The sequence below is a fragment of the Dromiciops gliroides genome, chromosome 4 (genome assembly GCF_019393635.1).
Source record: "Dromiciops gliroides isolate mDroGli1 chromosome 4, mDroGli1.pri, whole genome shotgun sequence".
Lineage (NCBI taxonomy): Eukaryota > Metazoa > Chordata > Mammalia > Microbiotheria > Microbiotheriidae > Dromiciops > Dromiciops gliroides.
In genome coordinates this window covers 451774535-451796808 of record NC_057864.1, presented here as the reverse complement: position 1 = coordinate 451796808, position 22274 = coordinate 451774535, and the positions used below count along the sequence as shown (strand labels likewise).

The 22274-nt window shown below is 41.4% G+C and overlaps 1 protein-coding gene across 6 annotated transcripts in view; it reads right to left on the bottom strand.

Annotated features, from left to right (window-relative positions):
* RPRD2 (regulation of nuclear pre-mRNA domain containing 2) overlaps positions 1-20073 on the bottom strand; it is an 86845-nt gene extending 66772 nt beyond the window's left edge. For all 6 annotated transcript variants that reach the window (XM_044004126.1, XM_044004123.1, XM_044004124.1 and 3 more), the window contains exon 1: positions 19827-20073. In XM_044004126.1, the coding sequence (XP_043860061.1) occupies positions 19827-20034 (208 nt within the window). In that variant the 5' untranslated portion in view covers positions 20035-20073. The remainder of the gene's footprint in view (positions 1-19826) is intronic.
* Positions 20074-22274: the final 2201 nt, after the last annotated feature.

The window sequence follows — 22274 nt, the reverse complement described above, 5'->3', positions numbered from 1 at the left end:
CAAGTCACTTAACCCCAACTGCCTCACTAAAAAAAACCCAAAAAACTAAAATCTTGGCAACTGGTCCCATCACTTCTGGCAAACAGGGAGAACAAATGGAAGCCATGTCAGAGTTTGTATTTTGGGGGTCAAAGATCAGTGTAAATGGCAACTGCATCCATGAAATTAAAAGATGTTTGAACCTTGTAAGGAAAGCTATGGCAAATCTGGACAGTACACTAAAAGCAGAGACACCACTTTGCTGACAAAAGTCCATATCATCAAAGCTATGGTTTTCCCAGTAGCAATGTAAGGAAAGCTGAGCAGTTCAAAACAGACATTTTTGAATTTTGATGCTGGAGAAGTCTTTTGAGAGTTCCTTGGACAGCAAGGAGGTCAACTTAGTACTTAAATTAATTCAGGCTATTCACTGGAAGGTCAAATACTGAAGCTGAAGCTTAAATGCTTTGACCACATAAGAAGAAGACAGGACTCATTGGAAAAGACTCTGATGTTGGGAAAGACTGAAGGTGAAAGGAAAAGGGGATGTATAGCAGAGGATGAGATGGATAGTACCATGGAAACATTGAACATGAACTTAGACAGGGCCTGGCATGCTACGGTTCATGGAGTCACAAAGAATCAGACATGACTGAACAACCGAGCAACAATAACAAAAAAAGTAGAACGGTAGATCAGTAGAGCAGACTACAGAAGCAGCACTTAGAAGCAAATAAATATAGCAGTTCAGTCTGAATGAACTCAGGAACACAAACTAATTGAGGAAGGGCTCCCTATTCGACAAGTACTATAGGTAAAAATTGAAAGTAGCTTAGGGGGACAGCTAGGTGGTGCTGTGGATAAAGCACCAGTCCTGGATTCAGAAGGACCTGAGTTCAAATCCGGCCTCAGACACTTAACACTTACTAGCTGTGTGACCCTGGGCAAGTCACTTAACTCCAATTTCCTCACCAAAAAAAAAGCTTAGTAAAATTTAGGTTTAAGTTAACACCTTGTACCATTTAACAAATGGGCTTCAGATACATTTTCCCTTAATGTAAAAAGACATTATAAGGGCAGCTAGGTGGCACAGTGGATAAAGCACCAGCCCTGGATTCAGGAGGACCTGAGTTCAGATCCGAACTCAGACACTTGATACTTACTAGCTGTGTGACCCTGGGCAAGTCACTTAACCCTCAGTGCCCCCCTCCCCCAAAGACATTATAAAAAAATCAAAGGGAGGTAAGTTTTGGATCTACAGTTGGGAGGGAAAATTCACAAAGGTATATATAGTAAAGTTCAGTAGATAAATTGACTCTGTTGTGTGAGGATCTAGGTTCACTTACTACTCTATGAACCTTGGCTAAGTTGCTTAACATCCAAGGGCCTCAGTTGATTCATGTATAAAGTTGTGGGACAAGGACTAGATGTTCTCTGAGTTATCTTCCACGGTTAGATTTGAGTAGATATACAAGTTTAAAGTGTTTGCATGACTAGAAAATAACTAGAATGAAAAACAATCTCCAGGGAAAAAATCTTTGCAACGAAGACCCATAATAAAGGCTCCCCCCCCCAATATTCCTATTAGGGAATAGGATCTCTATTTTGTTTGTTTGGTTTTTTGTGGGCAATGAGGATTAAGTGACTTGCCCAGGGTCACATAGCTAGTAAGTGTCAAGTGTCTGAGACCAGACTTGAACTCAGGTCCTCCTGAATCTAGGGCCAGTGAGTGCTTTATCCACTGTGCTACCTAGTTGCCCCCTATGATAAAGTTTGGTTTTTTGGGTTTTTTTTGGTTTTGTTTTAGTGAGGCAATTGGGGTTAAGTGACTTGCCCAGGGTCACACAGCTAGTAAGTGTTAAGTGTCTGAGGCCGGATTTGAACTCAGGTACTCCTGACTCCAGGGCTGGTGCTCTATCCACTGTGCCACCTAGCTGCCCCTATGATAAAGTTTTAACGGATTAAAATACACAATTCCAAGAGACACATCCCATAGGTAAGTGGTCAAAGGATACAGTTTTCAAACCCTCTATGCTATTTTGCTTGGTGATTTCATCAGCTCCCATGGATTCAATTTTTCATCTTGATGTAGATGATTTTCAGTTCAGTATCTAGCCCTAACCTCTCTCCTGACCTCCTTGAATTGGATGTCTCAGAGACATCAAACTTAAAAGTGAGACAATTGGGGTTAAGTGACTTGCCCAAGGTCACACAGCTAGTAAGTGTTAAGCATTATCTTTCTCAAATCCCCTCTCTTTATACTCCCTGTTAATGTCGAGGGTATCACCAGCCTCCCAGTTAACCAGGCTTACAACCTAGGGGTCCATTCCTGATTCTTCTTTGCAACGTCAAACATATACATTTCTTCTCCACTAACACTGTCACCATGCTGGTACAGGCCTCATCAACTCACAGCTAGTCTACTAGCCTCTCCTTGGCTGTGAAGCACAACTCTGACCAAGTCATCTCAATAAACTCTAGGGGCTTCTTATTGCTTACAGAATTAAATATAAAGTCCTCTAGCATGTAAAGCTCTTCATAAGCAGGCCCCTCCTTACATTTCTAGCATTCTTATACCTCACTCTCCCTTCAGGTGCTCTACAATCCAATGACTTCCTTACTATTTCCTTCCACAAGACCCTCCATCTCCAAGTCCATGTATCTTGAATGGCTGTCCCTATGTGTGGACTTTTCTTCCTCCTCCTTTCTGCCTCCTGCCTTCTTTTAAGTCTCTGGTAAAATGCCACCCACCCTACTGAAGAGTCATTTCCTGGTCGGCCTTAATGTTAGTGCCTTTCTTCTGACAGAACCTCCAACCGAAGACTGCATTTATCTTGTCTGTAACACAGCTGTCTGCATATTTTCTTCCTCATTAGATTGTAGGCTCCTTGAAGACAGAGACTGTTTTATTGCCTTTCTTTGTATTTCCAGTGCTTAACACAGTACCTGTCACAGAAAGAGTCCCTAAAAATGCTTGTTGACTGGCTGGCATAAGGGGAAAAAAGTCAATAATCAACAACAACATGACAAAGTTCTCCAAATCGCTATTTACAAAAGAATGCAAACTAGCCACACTCAGTAAATTGGTAAGGAAAATAAAACATTAAAAAAGTCAGTATTGGAGGGGCTGTGGCAAGATAGGCACACCAATACAGTATAGCATGTTAGAAAAAAGAAATGCACCTGTAGTCAGAGGGCCTCCGTTAAAATCTGAGTTCTGACAGTTACTAGCTAGACCTGGCTTCAGGTCCCATATCTTGACACTTACCAGCTGTGGGACTATGGGTAAATCATTTAACCTCTATAAGCCTCAGTTTCCTCATTGGCAAAATGAGGAAACTGGATTAGATGACCTCTGAGGTCCCGGCTGGTTCTAGATCTATTATTAGCTCATGAACCTGTGTGATTTGGGGTCAATCACTTAAATTCTTAAGACCCCAGCTTTTTTATCTATAAAATGACTGGGGTAGGCTAAATGACCTCCAAAGTCCCTTTTAATTGTAAATCCATGGAACTATAAAGTGACTAACTTGTTGACAGAGCTGTGAATTGGTACAACCATTCTGGAAAATAATCTGGAAGAATATTAGTAATCAATTCAATTGTTTATAACATTTGACTTGGTAATGCTGGCACTGGACATTTACCCTCATGCACACCACAGGCGGAAAAATCCGACAAACACCAAAATATTTATAGCAGCACTTTTTGTGATCAAATATAATTATATTTTATACATAGAAATATGTACAGAAAAGAACTATAAGGTATTCAGAGAAACTTGGGAAGTCATATATGAACTAATGTAGAAAAGTAATCAGAAATAAAGTAAAGTTATACACAAACACCATGGTAATGTAAAGGAAAACACTAAAAAAAATCAGAACAGATCAATACAATGACCTATAGTGATACCAGAAAGGTATTGATGGATCTGTTTTCTCTATAAAAAGGGGATAAACCACCAGTACAGAACGAGGCATACATTCTAAGATATGGTCAATGATAAGAGTAGGTTAACAAAAGGAGGGTTCTTCTGTGGAGAGGCAATTGGGAAGTGATATCTATGCTTCTTAAAAGCATCAATATAATAAATAAGTTTTTTTTTTAATTAAGTAAGTGTTTAAAAACAGCAAACTAAGTTGAACTGATTCTAAACAAGAGAAAAGCTATCTGGGCAATAAAGCAAATCTGGATAATACCTGCAAGTAATAATTTCAGGAAGTCCAAAAGTTTCATTCATTTCTTTTTTTTTCCTAATCCTTTTCCTACAAGACAGGCCTAGAACAGACATTATATTTCCCCCATCTAGCTCAGCTCATGGTACTATCTATCACTCCCTCAGTCCGCTTGGAATCTTTAACTCACAATCACTTACCCTCCCATATCCAATCAGTTCTAATTTTTCCTTCATAATTTATATCAGTTTCTACCTTTCTAGTCCCACTACAAACAGTTTATGGAAAGTTACTTTACCTCTGGACTAAAGGATTAGCTATCTAATTGTTTTTCTTGCTTACAGGCTCTCCTCCACCTAAATCTATCCTAAGAAAAATCCCCAAATCAATTTCCCTAAATATTCTACCTCATTCTACTTTGCTTAAAAGATTCCAATGGCTCCCAATGCTTGTCAAATGAACACCAAACTCCCTAACCTGGCATTAAAGGGCCCTCTACAATCTGACCCTAAATTATCTTCCTCCTCTCCTTACTAATTAACTCTTCATTTTCAACATCATAAACAAATATCTGATATGTCCATCATACCACACGTTATTTACAAAGGTACTTTACTAATCCAGTTATTTCATATAATCTTTGGGACAACTCTGTGAATAGGTTCTGCAAGTATTATCTAATTTTTCAGATAAAGAAATAGAAACAGGGAAATTAAATGACTTTTTCAAGTTCACATAGCCTGGAAGTGGCAGATACTTTAGAATGTGAATCCATCTTCTGTTTTGAGATCCCATGCTTTAAAAAACATTACCCCACTAGAAAAACTATATTTGAACCTAGGTAAAGCCAAACTATTTCCCGGAACACAACACTCAAATTAGAAAGCCAGAGTCAATACACATTTATTAACTGCCTACTATGTTCCAGGCACTGTGCTAAACTCCTGACCTCAAGGATCTCACAACCTAATGGGGGAGACAACAGATTATTTTAAAAAACTGAAAAAGAGGGCAAAAGGTTACCCAGAAGGATGAGGATGGGATTGGGGAGAATGAGATCATGGACCAGCTGAGAAACGATCTGAGATGGTGTGAGTTTTCTAGGTGATTTAATTTGATGAGTTTCTGCAGATGATGAAGTCCAAGAAAGTAGCTTTGGTGGGAAATGATGAGAATTTCGTGGGTGCTGTCCTTAAATAGTGGAGGATCTGGGACAAAGTCTCCCCAATGCCTATGCTCCATTTTCCCCCAAACACACCACATGTATATTACTGTCTCCACCTTTGTTCAATGTATGGGATGATGGATTTGAGTCAGTTTAGACTCTGAGGATGAGGTCTGGAAAGTACCCAGCCCCCGGTCTCTGTTATAGTCAGTTCTTTCTGTCTCTAAGTTTTACTGCTCGATTAGTTTCATTTGCCCTTGCTTAGCCTTATCACTTGTCAGCTACATCTTAGTTTTACTGCCTGTAATAAAAATCCTGTCTTAGGCCTTGCCTAGTACCCATCTTCCCTCCCCTTACATGTCAGACCCCCAGTCCTTGTCATGGATCAATTGTGACCAGATAAAGCTATGTTTCCTGTCTCTCCCTTTTTGACATTCCTAAGCCTTATCATCACCTGGTATTCCTTATCCCCACCTTTCCCCTTCCCTTGCTTTGACCTTGTTCCCCCTCCCCTTTCCCCCCTTGTTCCTGGAACACATACACATGTATCCATACAACGATCAGGAGCTAAGCACGCACCCTGGGTGAGACAGGATTGGATGTTAGAATGTGAACTCACCCAGTGCATTTGGGGACTCCCCCCCCCCAAAAAAATTCCTATAAAAATACAAAGCATGAGCCTCTTATTGCGGACTTAATCTCAGTATTGAGGTAGCTCATTCTCATGAGAATGTAATAAATCTGTCTCTGCTTGACTTGGTGGTCTCCTCGAGTTATTTGGGTAAACTGAGGCAGTTTGTCCCAAACATTCAAGCTGCTCCCTCTTTTTAGAATCAAGTCCTAACCTCCATTAGTCAAATCCTATCCAACTTTCAAGGGCACAGGTCAAAAGTAATTTCCTCCATGAAACTTTTTAATTATTATTCAAGCTAGAAGTAATCTCTCACTCAGATTTTACCATATCCCTTTCTTACCCAATAAACTCTAGTGGAACCCATTATTCCTAGAATCAAATACCATTTTTTGGCATTTAAAGCCCAAACCTAGCTCCATTTGTTACAAGGGAAAGCTCTCTGGAGAGAAGAGAAAGTTATACTCGCAAATAAAGGTGATGTAAAAACAAAAGCTATCAATAAAAATTTAAAATAAACAAACAAAAAACAACCTCTGTAATTCACCATTCTGTAAAATAAAACCAACTAGGAAACATCTCTTCAGATTGTGTCTCACCCTGGCTCATCACCTCATCACTAATCACTCCATTTTCACTCCACTGGGTTAATTTCCTTCCCCTTCAGCTGTTTTTTTTTTTAACTGTTCTCTCCTCCATTAGATTATAAGCTCCTTGTGGGCAGGAACTGTCATATCTTTCCTTGTACCCTTAGTAGTTAGCACAGTGCCTTGAACATAGAAGGCACTTAATAAATGTATATTGACTTTCACTTTTTTATTCAGCAGTGTATTCTGGGAAATAATTTGACTGGACTAAAGTTCAAATACAGCTTTTCCAGTAGTGTAATGTGAAAGGGATTGGATCTATAGTCAGAAAATGGATTCATATTCTCCCAAATTCTGTCACTTGCATTGCATTACATTACTCATGCAATCTACAATCCTGTCAAACAAACCTTGTTTTTCCTCACACATATCTTACCTTCTAAATTTTTATTTATTTACTTCTAAGTGCATTTATAGTCTGTCCCCAGTAGTCTCATCAAGGGAAAAAAATTAAACACCAAAAACCAGATCCCCAAACAAACAATAAAACTCTTAATCAAAGATATGTAAAGCACAGGAAAACAAATTCCCACACCAGCCATGGCCAAAAATGTATGCCTTTCTGCAGTTTTCATCTTGAATCTTCTGGTTTTTTACTACACTGATCACGGTACTGAAGTTTTCAAAGTTGTTTTTCTCTATAATATTGTTGTCATTACATGAATTGTTCTAGTTTTGCTCATTTTGCTCTTTATCAGTACATAAAAGATTTCCCAGTTTCCTTGGAAACTGACCACTTCATCATTTCTTATGGCACAATAATTATGTTCCTATATCACAATTTTGTTTAACCATACCCTAAAGGAATATAGCCCCCTTACTTAGTGAACTATTTTTAGCTACTACAAAAAGAGTGACTATAAATATTTCTGTACACATTACATCCTTTTTTCTCTTTCACTGATCATTGCCTTTTCACAACTTCTTTCCAAGCCTGGAATACACTTGCTCCTTAAATATCCTTCTTTGAATCCGTAGCTTCCTTGAAAGTTCAGCTCAATCATCACCTTCTTCCAGGTCTTTCCTGATCCTTCCAGTTGTCAGAACCTCTCCCCTCACCCATATTACCGTGCCCCTATGTGCCATATATGTTGTCTCCTCCAATATAATTTAGCAAGCTCACTGGGGGCAGAAGCCATTTCATTTTTCTCTTTGCATCTGCAGTGCCTAGCATAGTATCTGTATACCATAGGTACTCAATAAATGTTTCCTGATTGAACCTCTGAATTGCACCAGGGGCAGCTAGGTGGCACTGTAGATAGAGCACTGGCCCTGGAATCAGGAGGACCTGAGTTCAAATGTGGCCTCAAGACACTTGACACTTATTAGCTGTGTGACCCTGGGCAAGTCACTTAACCCCAATTGCCTCACCCCACCCCCCAAAAGCACCAGCATATTAATACTGACTAACCATGTACTACAGAGAACTATCAGAATACAATACCTAAAGGATGACAAAGGATACAAATAGTCAATGTTGGATGGATTGCACTACTGGTAGAGCTGTGAATTGATCAAACAATTCTAGAAAGCACTCTGGAATTATAAGAAAGTAACCAAAATGTTTAACCCAGGGATTCCACTACTAGACATAAAGCCCTAGAAGGTCACTAATAAGTTACCATATACAACAAAACATTTACTGCAGCATTTTTTTGTGGGAGCAAATAACTGGAAACAAGGCCAAATTGTGGTATATCAATTTAATGGAATATTTTTGTGCTGTAATAAACAGTGAATGTGATGTATACAAGAATCAGGGAAAGATTGGCATGAACTGATGCAGACTGAAGTAAAGAGAGCCAAGAAAATAATGTACACAATGACGACAATGTAAATGGAAAGAACAAATTGCTCTCCAGAACAGCTGGATCAGTTCACCACTCCAACAATGCATTTGTGTTCCAATTTTTCCACATCTATAATCCAGTACCAAAAAGTTTTAATGACTGCCACTTTATAGTATAGTTTTAGATTTGGTACAGGTAGGGGCTATTATTACTCTCATTTTACAGATGAGGAAACTGAGGCAGGCAGCAGTTAAAGAGACTGGCACAGGGTTATACAGCTAGTCAGTGTCTGTTATCAGATTTGAACTGGTCTTCCTGACTCCAGGCCCAGTACTTTGTCCACTGTGACATTGAGCTTCATCGAATATATTGATTAAAATGCATTTTTTAAAACCCCAACAAGTTGTGGTTCATGAATGAAATAAGATTACTGTGCTATATAATGATGAATATAAATACAGAGAAGCATGGAAAGGCATATATCACTGATGCAAAGTGATATCTGCAGAACAAAGAAAACAATATAATAGGAAGAAAAAGAAGCAATCCAATCGAATGCTACAAAGCTTGGACAGAAGGCACCCCCTAATCTTTACTATATCAGATGGGTTAGTAGTTTTGCTGAACATCTCTCAATATCAGAATTCTTATCTGTAAAACGAAGGGGTTGAGCTCAAATACCTCTAAGGTGCAGCTCTAAATCTATGACTCCACATACAGTGTAAATTATAGCACTTGTCCCATCTCCCTCACAGGGTGATCCTTGGTATGAAATGATAATGTATGTACACTTTCCCCCTAAAACTAAAACACTCACTTTAAATTTAAGCTGTTATTCAATTAGTCTATAAGTATTTATGAAGTTCCTGCTATGGGCTCAGGGAGGCAGGGTGATAAATGCTGGGAATATAAAGTAACATATGCCCCTTAAGGAGCTTAGATGGGAGGACAGGCGGCGGGGGGTAGATGCCCATATGTGAACATGTAAGTGTATATAGAATATATACTGTGTAGTTTGGGGAAGAAGGGCAGTAGAAGGGGATAGAGGGTAGAAAATAAGGAAGGGCTCCATGTAGAATGTAATTCTTGAATGAAACAAGGGATTCTAAGAGATGAAAACAAGAAGGAAGAGAATCCCAGTCATGGGGGAGTCATAGTCAAGTGTGCATTATAGCAAGTAGGCCAGTAAAACTGGAACACATAGTACACAGAGGAAAGTAAGGCAGAACAGTAAAGATGGGTCCTACTTGTCAAGACTGTTTTGCCAAATAGAGGATTTCTATTTGACCTTAGAAATTAAGGGGGAAGGGGCAGCTAGGTGAATAGATAGAGCATTGGTCTTGGAGTCAGGAGGACCTGAGTTCAAATCCAGCCCTAAACACTTGACACTTACTAGCTGTGTGACCCTGGGCAAGTCACTTAATCCCAATTGCCTCACCCCCCCCCCAAACAAAACAAAACAAAACAAAACAAAACACGAAATTAAGAGGGAGGTTCTGTAGTTTATGGAGTAGTGAAGTGACATGTGCATTAGGAAGTCACCTTGGTAGCTGTGTGGAAGATGGACTACAGTTGGGACAGACATAAGAAAAGGATGCTGCAGTGAAAGAAGTGACAAGACTTAGCAAATGGTTGGATGTGTAGGGTGAAGGGCAACGAGGAAGGGAAAATAACATCAAGGTGCAAACCTGGGTGACTGGAAGGATGGTGATGCCCTTGACAAAAGTAGGGAAGTCAGGGAATAGAATAGGTTTTGGGAGGAAAGATAATGAATTCTGTTTTGAATATGATGAGCTTGAGATGTCAAAGGGATTTCTAATTTGAAATGTTTCATAGGTAACTATTGATGTAGGACTGGAGCTCCAGAGAGAAGGTAGAGTCGGCTTTGGAGACAGATAACTGGGGGTGGCTAGGTGGCGCAGTGGATAGAGCACCGGCCCTGGAGTCAGGAGTACCTGAGTTCAAATCCAGCCTCAGACACTTAACACTTACTAGCTGTGTGACCCTGGGCAAGTCACTTAACCCCAATTACCTCACTTAAAAAAAAAAAAGATAACTGAATCTATTATACTGCCTCTATAAAAACAAAACAAAAAAACAACAAAACAACCTGAAATATAAAATTTCTCAAAACAATTTTAATTCTTGCCAGAGTACCTTTTGAAAAACAGCAGATTTAGAATTATTTCTTATCATAAAAAGGCAAAACCCTCCCCTATAACAAACCATACAATTTTTATGTCTAATAACAAACACTAATACAACTAAAAACCAATATAATAATTTGATGTCCTGACAAACAAATGTGAAACTACAAGCCAAGGCAGTGTGAAAATATGTCCTTGTGGTGAAATTTATTGATATCTCTGAGTTCTTTACACACACTGAACTACTAAACCTCAAATTAAAATAACTAAAGGGATTTTTCTGATGTGTGAAACAGGTAAAGTGCATCTCAGAAACAAGTAATTCAGACTTCCCACGAAGAATGGAAGGCATGCTGCCCAGCTCCACCATACTTATTTCTCTTCATAGAAATCCTTAAGTTCCCACCAAAAAAAAAAAAATGGGGGGGGGGGGCCCTAGGTGGCACAGTGGATAGAGCACCGGCCCTGGAGTCAGGAGGACCTGAGTTCAAATCCAGCCTCAGACACTTAACACTTGCTAACTGTGTTAAGTCACTTAACCCCAATTGCCTCACTTTAAAACACAAAAACAAAAACAAAAGAAATTAATGAGAAACTACAATGACACTGTCCATCCTAGAATTGTACAAAAAGTTGCCAGAAGTTCATGGGCAACAAGAAAAGAGAGCACTCAAGCGAAGTGAGCACCAGTGTGATTAGAAATGGACCAGCTGTAAATTTTGCAAGGTTCTATATCTGGTGACAGCAAGAGTAGAGGACTGCCCTGACAAAGCCTTATGGTGGCAGCGATCTTGGAAGTCCCAGAGAAATCAAGGGCTCCGTAGTCCCTAATGGGAGATGGAAGCAGGGAAAAGGAGAAAGAAAAGAGAAAGGGAGAGGGGAGAGACCTGAACATCTCACATGCCGAATCTCAAAGTTCCAAAGGGGGCCTAATCCCAGGAGGTGGAGATCAGCACAAGAACCCAGGGCTAGACCAAGCTGGGTTGACCACCCATTCAAAACTGTAAGGGGCCTGGCATGTTGTGGTCCATGGGGTCACAAAGAGTAGAACATGACTGAATAAATGAACAACAACAAACAGTTGCCCAGGACAAGGTATGTTCCTTGGAGGCAGAAATTGTGTTGCTTTTGTCTTTGTAGCCATTGTGAATCGTACATAATCAATGCTTAAAAAATATTTGTTAGACTGAATCATTGAATTTCCAATAAAAGAAAAGGCTGAAAAAAAAAAACAACTGTAAGGGGAAGAAAAGAGCAAAGCCTGACTCTACACAAAGTAAAAATTCAGGAACTAAAGCTGTAGAGGGGAGTACATTTTTTAAAAAAACATCACCTGGTATCAAAAATTTCTGCAAACTCAGAGATCTCTAAGAAGGAGGGAATACAACTGCAAGCAGAGATTCAAAAGGGGAAAGTGGATTTTCCAGAGACTACATGAAACATAAAGGAAATGAAGCAAAACAGAAAAAAAAATTTTAAGCTTCAAAACAAAGAATTGGAATGACAATGACTAGCTTAGAAGAGAAAGACTTTGAGTAAGAAACACCTCACTCAAGAAATGGGAGTCCCTGAAAATTAATGAGAGCAAGGAGAAATTAATGACTCCATGAGACAGTAAAAAATATCACAACAAAATCAAAAGAATGAAAAGACAGAGGAAAATGTGATACCTGATATTTAAAAAAATGACCTGCGAGGGGCAGCTAGGTGGCGCAGTGGATAAAGCACCGGCCCTGGATTCAGGAGTTCCTGAGTTCAAATCTGGCCCCAGACACTTGACACTTAACACTTACTAGCTGTGTGACCCTGGGCAAGTCACTTAACCCCAATTGCCTCACTAAAAAAAACAAAAAACAAAAAAATGACCTGCAAAACAAATCAGGGAGAGAATTTAAGAATCCTTGGGCTCCCTGAAAATAATGTTTATCTATTTGTTTGTTTTTAAAGCCTAGACACTATATGTCAAGAAAGAAAACAAATTAAAACTGCCTAAATCTATGAGAACCACAGGGCAAAGTGAAGATAGAAAGAATCTACTGATCATTTCTCAAAAGGAAAAGTTCCAGGAATGTTCCAGCTAAAACTCAGAACTCCTATGTGAAAGAAAAAAACACTATATACACACATAGAAAGAAGTAGTTCAAGTACCAAGGAACTACACTTGGGACCACACAAGACCTGTCAGTTTCTATTAAAAATGAGAGATCATGGGATACAATATTCCAAATGGCAAAAGACACAGGAAGACCTGAGTTCAAATCTGAACTCAGACACTTTACACTTACTAGCTGTGTGACCCTGGGAAAGTCACTTTAATCCTCATTGCCCCACCAAAAAAAAAAAAAAAAAAAGAACCTTAGTGTCTTCAAAGGGTATTGAAAAACTAAAATAAGAAAAACATAGGTCCTAAGGGTAGAGATAAAGAAGTGATAGTAAAAGGATAGTAAAATTCATACTAATGAATTGTATGGAAGTTAAAAAAGAAGCACAGACAGGGAGGACAGCTCTGAAAGTAATATGTGGAATTTATTATGTACTTCCTCCTGTGTTCCTTTCATGCATGATAATCAATAATTAATACTAGGTGGCGCAGTGGATAGAGCATGGGCCCAGGAGTCAGGAGTACCTGAGTTCAAATCCGGCCTCAGACACTTAACACTTACTAGCTGTGTGACCCTGGGCAAGTCACTTAACCCCCACTGCCCTGCAGGGGGAAAAAAATTAAGACTCAGTAAAGCATATTTTAACTGATTGGCCAAGACCAAGAAGTCAAATGAAGTTTTTTGTGTTAACTAATCATAAATGGCAGAAAGCTCAGACAAGATAAAACTGTTTGGAAATGAGGGTACAACCTCAAAATGTCAGTCTGGATCCCTAAATAAATTCAATACTACTTTTGTATTTATAATTAAGTCTCCTCACTGTCAAAACTCATTTGTTGCTAAAATAAAAATCATTTTAGGGGCAGTCCCATTTGGCATATTCTACCACGATTTTCCCAGGTGGTTAAAATTTTCCTTTAAGTACAAGCTTATTCAGTATACAACATGACTATGCTTCTGATAAATGTCCTGGTGCTGTTTCAGGAAACAGAATGGCCACATAGTTTTATTAGTCCAGAATTTTGGACAGATCTGAAAAACTATATTACGCAGGGGCGGCTAGGTGGCGCAATGGATAAAGCACCAGCCCTGGATTCAGGAGGACCTGAGTTCAAATCCGGCCTCAGACACTTGACACTTACTAGCTGTGTGACCCTGGGCAAGTCACTTAACCCCAATTGCCTCACCAAAAAACAAAACAAAACAAAAAAACTGTATTATGAATAGAAAATAGGAACCAGACCTATGATTTCTGGCACCTTTTCTGCCATGTACAGTCTTGAAGCATTGGCTACAGTCCCTACAGGCTAAGTTTGCCCAAGATCACACAGACAGGATGTAAAACCAAATCTTAATTCCTAGGCCAACTCTATTCACTGCATCATGTTGCCTCTTTGTATCATGAAAACATTATTAATGATATCTGACATTCGAAAAATACTTTAAGATTTACAAGGTTCTTTAAATTATTTTCTTTTGATCCTCATAAAACCTTGTATGGTAATAGGTATTATGGATATTTATTGTTTTCATTTTACAGTTGAAGGAACTGGGGCTGAGAGAGCTCATAGTTGGTAGTTACAGTATTAGAGGTAGGATTTCAACCCAGGTCTCTCTTGTTACCAAAGACAGTATTCTTCCTCCTACACTCATTTCTTATAAGGCTCCTTCAAGACTTCAAGAATGAAAGAGCTATGGCCCACATATGTGTATAAGATAAGGTCTTTCTACTGGTACTAAAACATGTTTTCTTATAAACTACCACTATGTTCCATAACGGTGAATAACATTACAATGGGGTATTAAAGTATTTCCAGGTTCTGGCAGATGGACCATATGAATAGTAAAGCAAGATATATCTCTACCACTGCCAAGAAACATGGAATATCTTCCAGGAGTCTATAAATTCACGAAATAATAGATGACAGAATCCAACTATCTGGATGGGAGGTAAAGGACAGTTAGAAACAGAAATCATTTAGGCTTATGGAAGATGGGAATAGAATAAACCAGAGTAGAGTTTGGGAAGCCAGTTCAGTGTAAGCCTGAGAGTAGGAATTAGGAGACCAGATTTCTTCATTCTTTCTGCAGCCATAGGGGGGAAAACTTACCACGGATTCAGAGTAAAACTGTAATGAGAACAAAATTCTCAGGGCTGGGATGAATACTAGGTCAAAAGCAACCTGGATTCAGTGGCTGGGTAGAAAGAGTCAACAAGCATTTATGAAATACCTACTTTATGCCAGGCACTGGGCTAAGCCCTGGAGATACAACTCCCCCTCCCCCCAAAAGAAAGTCTTTTACTCTCAAGGAACTCACAGTCTAATGGGGGAGACAACATGACATCATCTATATACAAACAAGATATATACCAGATAAACTGTCAAAAGTCTTAGGGGGAAAACAAGGAAAGACCGGAAAAAAACCTTGCAGAAGATGAGGAGGGAGAGAGTTCCAGGTCTGGGGATCAGTCAGGGAAAACGCTAAAAGTCAGAAAATGAAGCAGCATTTTGGAGGAATAGCAAGGAGGGCAGTGCCAGTGGATCAGAGAGTATATGGAGGGGAGGTAAGAAGGGGCCAAGTTACAAAGGGCTTTAAAAGTAAAACCTAAGATTTTATATTTTATCCTAAAGGTAATAAAGAGCCAGTGGTCAGATTTATCCTTTAGAAGGATCAATTTGACAGCTGAGAGGAAGATGGATTAGAATGGGGAGAGAACTGAGGCAAGGAGAAGCATCTAAAATTAGAGATGTCTAAGCTGAAATGTGTACTGCCTATATCTACATCGCTTATATGATTATAAATTCTCATTTCTGTAGTAAAGTAGATTTTGTGGCATTGAAGATGGCTGGCCTGATAATGTGTTATTGTTAAGGTATTGCTATGAGGAAGAGAAAAACTGGACCAGTCACAGAAAGGGGTCTCAAGTCAAAGGTGTATCCAGAAAGGTCAGAAGCTTGGCTTGTCAGTTACCATATTAATATATCAATAGTTCTTTGCTGAGGCTGGTTACAATGAATTTATCATAATAAATAGCCCTGTATAAAAGAATACTCATGGTCTGTGGCTACAATGTAGCCATTCTAAAATTAAGGTATCTAATTTTATTTATAGAAAAAAAGGATGGAATGAAATTAACAAACATAACATTCTACCATTCAAAACAATTATTTATCAATTTCTGTCTCTCATTCCTAGTCCAAACACAATCAAGTTCCAAACCAAATCAAATCAACACAGTGCAGAAAAGATCCAAGGGCAAAGGTGGAATAAGAATGAATGAAAAGTATTTATTTAGCACTTACAAGCACTATGCTCGTCAGGCTTTCCATTTCCCTCCACTAAGCTGTTTAGAGCATCTGATCATAACATCTTAGTGCTGGAAGGAACTCCCATCTAATCCAACCCCTATCTAAAGCACAAGTCCCCTTTCCTCAAGCAATTATTCAACCTCTGCCTGGCAGTCCATTCTATTTTTTTGGATCACTCTATCAGGAAGGTCTTCCTTATATTGAGGCAAGATATGCCTCCCTATAATGTCTATTCATTGTTTCTAATTCTGCCCTCCAGAACCATGCAGAACAAACCTATTCCCTCCTTCCATTTGACATAGGTGGAAAGATTTGGAATCGGATAAATTTGATTAAAATACTGGTTTTTCTACCTACTGCCTGTGTGATACTGTCTGGATCTCACCTTCCTCATATATAAAAATTCTAAGTATGTGTGCGTTGGGGGTGTGCTTTGGAACAGATAATGTTTAAGAAATATTGAAGCTCAGTATCTTATGCACGCTTCAAATCATGCATATACCCAAATCTTTTCTCCAAGTTAAATACATTCAATTCCTTTGCTCTTTCTTATGTCCTGGTTTTGAGTCTCCTCATCGCTAGAATCATGCTCCAATATGTCTCAAACTCCTACTGACTGTGAATGTAATTTGTAGCAGTGAATGCATAATACAAATTGTCTACTATCTTTGTGAATGTCCAGGACATTCCACAGAAACAAAACCAGTATTGGTAGAGTTTACTTAGCTTTTGGAGGGAGGGATTGGGGGTTGTGGAAGGAGGAATAGTTGAAGAATTTAACAAAGCTGTAGGTAATGTCCATGTCAGGACCAGAGCCTAGGCCCACTAATACTTTTATCAGTCACTTTTCCTACTAGCCTAGATAAATCATCTTGAAATTGAAACAATTCAGTGATCATACATTAAGAAAGCAGCAATCACCTATGGCATACGATTCAGGGCTCCCTAACATGTCCTTCAAAATTTTCCTCAAAACCTCTTTCTCCAACTTGCTTCATGATGGAGAGATGTTAAAAATCTTTTAACAAGGTACTCAGCCTTTCACTCCACAATTGGAGAGGTTTAAAAATGCAAATATCCTGTCAGTAAGGCCAACTAGGTGTTGAAGTGTCTTGGAGTCAGGAAGATCTGAGTTCAAATTCAGCCTCAGACACTTACTAGCTGTGTGATCCTGGGCAGGTCACTTAACCCTGTTTGCCTCAGGTTCCTCGTCTTTAAAATAAGCTGGAGAAGGAAAACAGCAAAACACTCTAGTATCTGTGCCAAAAAAACCCCAAATGGGGTCATGGAGTCGGAGGTAACTGAAAAGACTCAACAATAATAGTCTTAGTAAGGTTAAAATGACTGAAATAGGACAATCATTGTCAGAAAAAAAGGAACAAGGGAGGTAGGCAGATCAGAGAGGGAGTAACAAGGCAGAGACAAAAAGTGGCTGATGGTGCCAAAAGATAAACTTCACTTGTTCAGTTTTGTATATAGTCTACCCTAGAAACTGGGTTGGGTTTCAGAGCCTTACGGTGGAGTTAAATTCTTAGCATCTTTTTCAGAGGGCTTAAAAAAGCAACCTCAAAAGTTATTCATTAAATTTAAATGCAATATCACTATATAAAATCATTCCTGAAAGCCATCTTTATCTACTCAGAATAACTCCATTCTGCAAGTGGCCCTCAAGAAAGCAGTTTGTAGGATCATAGAACTAGAACTGGAAAGACCCGTAACCATCAATCAGTTCAACCACTTGGTTTACAGAAGAGGAAACTGAGAAGGAAAGAAACAAGCATTCATCAAATACATGCTAAGTGCCAGACGCTCGGACGCTGTACTACCTGCTTTAAAAATATCTCATTTGATCCTCACAACAATCCTGGTGGGTGCAATTATGTCCATTTTACAGTTGAGGAAGTTGAGGCAGAAAGAGATAAACCCAGGACTGCCTGACTCCAAGCCCTGAACTCTACCCATGCTGTTTTCTTTAAGAATGCAAAATATAATTTTATTCCCCACTCCCTTCCCCCAACCAAAAAAGGACTTGAAAGAAGTATAAGTCTGCTGGAATGTATCTTTTTTCTATTCTTTAAGATAAACTAGTTCCTTCACTGACCTGTTATAATATAAATAGCACACATGGGGCAGAAAAAAATAATCTGTTATTACCGAAATACATTTCATCAAAGCCACATACTTTAATAAATAAAAAAGTCTTGTGATCCCAAAAGTCACAGGTGAGAATCAACTGGTTCTCCAAAATAAGTACCTTCTTACAATTCCTATAAATTTGGTAATTTTTTCCAATCCCCAGTCCAAATGTAGGAATATTTAAATGGTTATAAAGTAGGAATGTTTAAAAATAGAATGAAAGATTATTTTAAAAAACCATTTATTAAGCACTTACTTTATGCAATGCAATAAAAACAATCTTGATAATACAGACCACCTTGAGTGTTAGAAATTAAAGTTTTGCTCAACGTTATTAGTTACAAATACCATACGCTAGTATCATTTATTACAGTGACTTTTACTACCCAGGAAAGGAATAACTTTTAAAATCTATCTGAGCACACAATCTACCCCAGCAATCCTGTACTTTACTAGTAGCACAGCGTAATTACCAAGGTAACCTGGAAACACGGCTCCCAACAACAAACCTGCACACAAAGGCATAAAGTTTGCAGCCCCTAAGTCTGTATGTTTTACATTTACACCGATGGATTATTGGAGCAACCGGAGTAAGGATAAAAAATAACTGAAAATTGTAAAAGTGAGTTTCAAGATATCTGTTATCTTTTTGTTGCCCAAATTAAAGACCACACAAGGCACGACTCCATAGTGAATTGTGCATCCTTTATACATATGGACCACATTAGGTGAAGTAAGTATCAAAACCAAACCACAGCACACCTAATCTATTTAACTAAAATATAATCAGCATTGGGGACAAGTCCAAGAAATAATTCAACAAGGAGCATGAAATTTCAAAATGCCATTTACGGAGCTTAGAGTCAGTCTTCTCTCACAAGATAGCAACTGGCATCAATCTATACTCTCCCTTCCTACAAGATTAAGACATTTCTGCAAATACACCACTTACTGACAGTTTTGAAACTCCATTTTAAGCAGTAATATGGAAGGAATTCCATGGTACAGAAAGTGCAAAGAGAAGGTAATAGGATGTCACCCTTGGAACCATATATCTTCAAAAATGTTTAATTTCTGTATTTGTTCACCTCAATCTATGGACAGGAAGTAGGCTTAAATACTCTTATAAAACCCAAAAGCTGCTGGAATGAGCCTGATGAAAGCATCTAGGGCGATGCAAAGTTTAGGTTTCCAGGTCCACCCAGAGTCAAGTACCCGAGCTGATTTCTAAGGACAGGCTTGGGAACTCTTCTTGCTCCTGAGGGCTTTGCCTCCCTCCACCCCCCCCCAGGTGGTGCCCTCTCTCTCCCCGCCCCCCCTCCGGCCCCCCAGGTGGGAAGTTGGCAGAGCACAAAGAAGTTGGGACATTCCAGGGGGCGGTGGGTGGCGGCCCGTCTAGTCGGGGCACCAGAGATGGCAACTGAGCACGCCGAGGCCCAGGAAAACAAATAGGCACTAAGTCGTTGGCGTCCCGCACGCAGCCCGGGAGGCGCCGTTCCGAAGCGAGGGGCACCTGGAATCCGTCTCGATCTGGGCCCCGCGGCCCAAGGTCACCCACGCCATGCCCGGCTCCACGGGAGCCGAACACCGGGTTTCTGCAGCCGCAGGCGCCCATCGCCCGGTTACGGCGGAGGACGGAGGCAGCCCCCGGAGGCCTTCCCCTCCACGCCCTCCCCTCCCCCCGCCCGGCCGGGCCTTCCCCGCCCGCCCGTCGCCCCCGACCGGCGCCGGGCCACTCACATCTGCGGAGCCACTTCATCCAGTGGTAGACGATGGTGCTGTGGTGCTTCTTGTTCTCGATGCACCAGGACGACAAGCCCTGGATGGATTCCATCGTGTTGGTCACCGACTGGAATTTGCGATCCAGCGAAGATTCTAGGGCCCCAGCCGACGAGGCCGACGAGGAGGCCTTGCTGCCGCCGCCTCCGCCGCCGCCGCCGGCCGCCATCTTTCCCCCTTGCACAAGCGCTGCTGCTCCTCCTGCGGCGGCGGCGGGAGCGGGCAAAACAATCACTGCGGGTGCGTGCAAGCTGGGGGCTGTGAGGGAAAGAGAAAGCGGGTGCACGCGCTCGGCGGGGCTGGCGGTGGGGGCGGGAGGACCGGCGCCGGAGGCGGCCCCGAGGCGCTCAAGGGGGCGGCCGAGGCGGCGGCGAGTCTTGCACTTTGGTCAGTTTGGAACAGGGAGTAGTGTTTAAACCAGTCCGGGGCCGGAGGAGGGTCGCCCAGAGGGCGGGGGCGTACCGGACCTAGGGCAATGCCCTTCCAAACGTCTGGCCCAAGAGTCTAGGGTCCTAAAGCGTAGGGACCCTGCTTCTAGCAGGGGCCTGACCGGCACCTTGCACTCATAGCCCCTTTCCCAACGAGAACCCAGCTGTCCCGTGGGACGGGGGATGGGAGTTTGTGTCGGGCACCTAGCACTACCCGACTCCTCACCCCCACCCCCTCCCCTCCGCAACACTTTCTCAGACCCCTTGCAGCCCTCGTACGAGAGACACAAGACTACCCGGCCAGAAATTTTTTTTGCAACGCAACAGCAACAGCGACAGCAAGACTGCCGCGCATGCGCTATCCAGCCCCGCCTCCCCTTCCTCTTCAATCTAGAGGGAAAGGGAGGAGTGGTGGTGATACACTTTGACCAATCAAGAAAGACGGAAAGCGCGCGCAGAAGCCCGCACACGCGCGAGAGCAAAAGCCCCCCCCCCTCCGATTCCTTCTGCGCCTGTGCCACAGGTTCGCGTGTTGAGCGCTGGGAAAAAAGGGAGGGGGGAGAAAGGGAGAGAGTTGGCCGATCTGTGGGGAGGTTTGGGGGAGGGGCCCGCTTTGCCCTCTCCCTCCGGATCTTAGGGCCTCAAGGTCTCTCTTGATGTCGTTCTGCTCACGGAAAAGGGCCAGGGAATTCCTACTGCGAAGCAGCTACTGTTATTCCCGGGCGACTGCAGCCCTCGCTTCCGCTAACTCTCCGGAGCACCGAATCGGGACGAAGCGGCCTGCCGCCATCTTGCAGCGCCTCAGAAGACGCGCATGCGCCAACTACAGTAAGACATGCACTGCGCAGACTCCTGGAGAGAACGGTTTTTCTCGCTTCTCTGCAGCTCCACCTTGGGAGAAACCATTCGGGGCCACATGACCATTCAGACCACGTAGGGATAATCCATAAAGGGCAGTGACAAACATCCAGGTTCACTCGAACTTGGAGGCTTGGTGGCCTTGGGAAGTGTAATCGTTCCCTTGTCCTCGCCAAACCCGAGAAGATAGCAGAGGCTCGGGGTCAGGGGTCTCGCCCACCCCCGAGCCCCCTGGGTGTAGTTGGAGGCTGGGTGCTGAACCCTGGGGAGTCTGGACTGCGCGAAAGCATCGGTGGCGTGAGGGGTTAGCGCCTAGCGAGGCAGAGTTGAAGAGCTCAGATCGGGATCTTTCAGAATGCTCACGGTACTCACTCCCCAGGAGCCACCTTTGGAATTAGTTTACACGCCACACACACAGGTCGCATTTTTTATTCCAGCGGATCACACCCACTATAAATGTGTGGTGTGACTAGATTTATAGGGTGCCCTTTTCTAGCTTCAGCGCTCCAGCCTCACTTCCACAGAACAGATGATAACCAAAGGGAGGGTTTGGGGTCACGAGAACTGAACTTATCCACTCTTCTTTCTGGTCACGTTAGTGATGAGAGGTGTTAAAGCTTCATCTTTGATCCCATTCCCCTACGTTTCTGGACTTTGCCCAATCGTGCCCCTTTCTCATCAATCTTTAATCTTTCTGTTTCTCCTTCCTATTTGCTCACAAGCATGCCCAGCTTCCCCCCGCGCTTTTCCTTCATCTTACCCTCCTCCCTTTTATAAAAAACAAAACTTACCAGTAGTCAACTCCACTATCTGGAGCTTATTTTCAACCACTTGCAATCTAATCACACTAATAAAATTGCCTTCCCAAACACCCAATAGCCAAATCCAATGTCATTTTAAAGGAATCTAGATCTCAGCTGCATCTGACACCATTCTCTTTCCTATTAGAAACTTTTCTTTTGACTTCACACACACCAGTTATTAATAGAATCCTTAGCTCTGTAGCTAAAGAGGACTTCAGAAGTCATGTAGTTCAATCTTTTTAGTCAAACTGGCCCAGAGAGGGAAAAATGAGTTCTCATAATCAGGCCTTCCTTTGACTTAACACTTCTTTCTTTCTTTT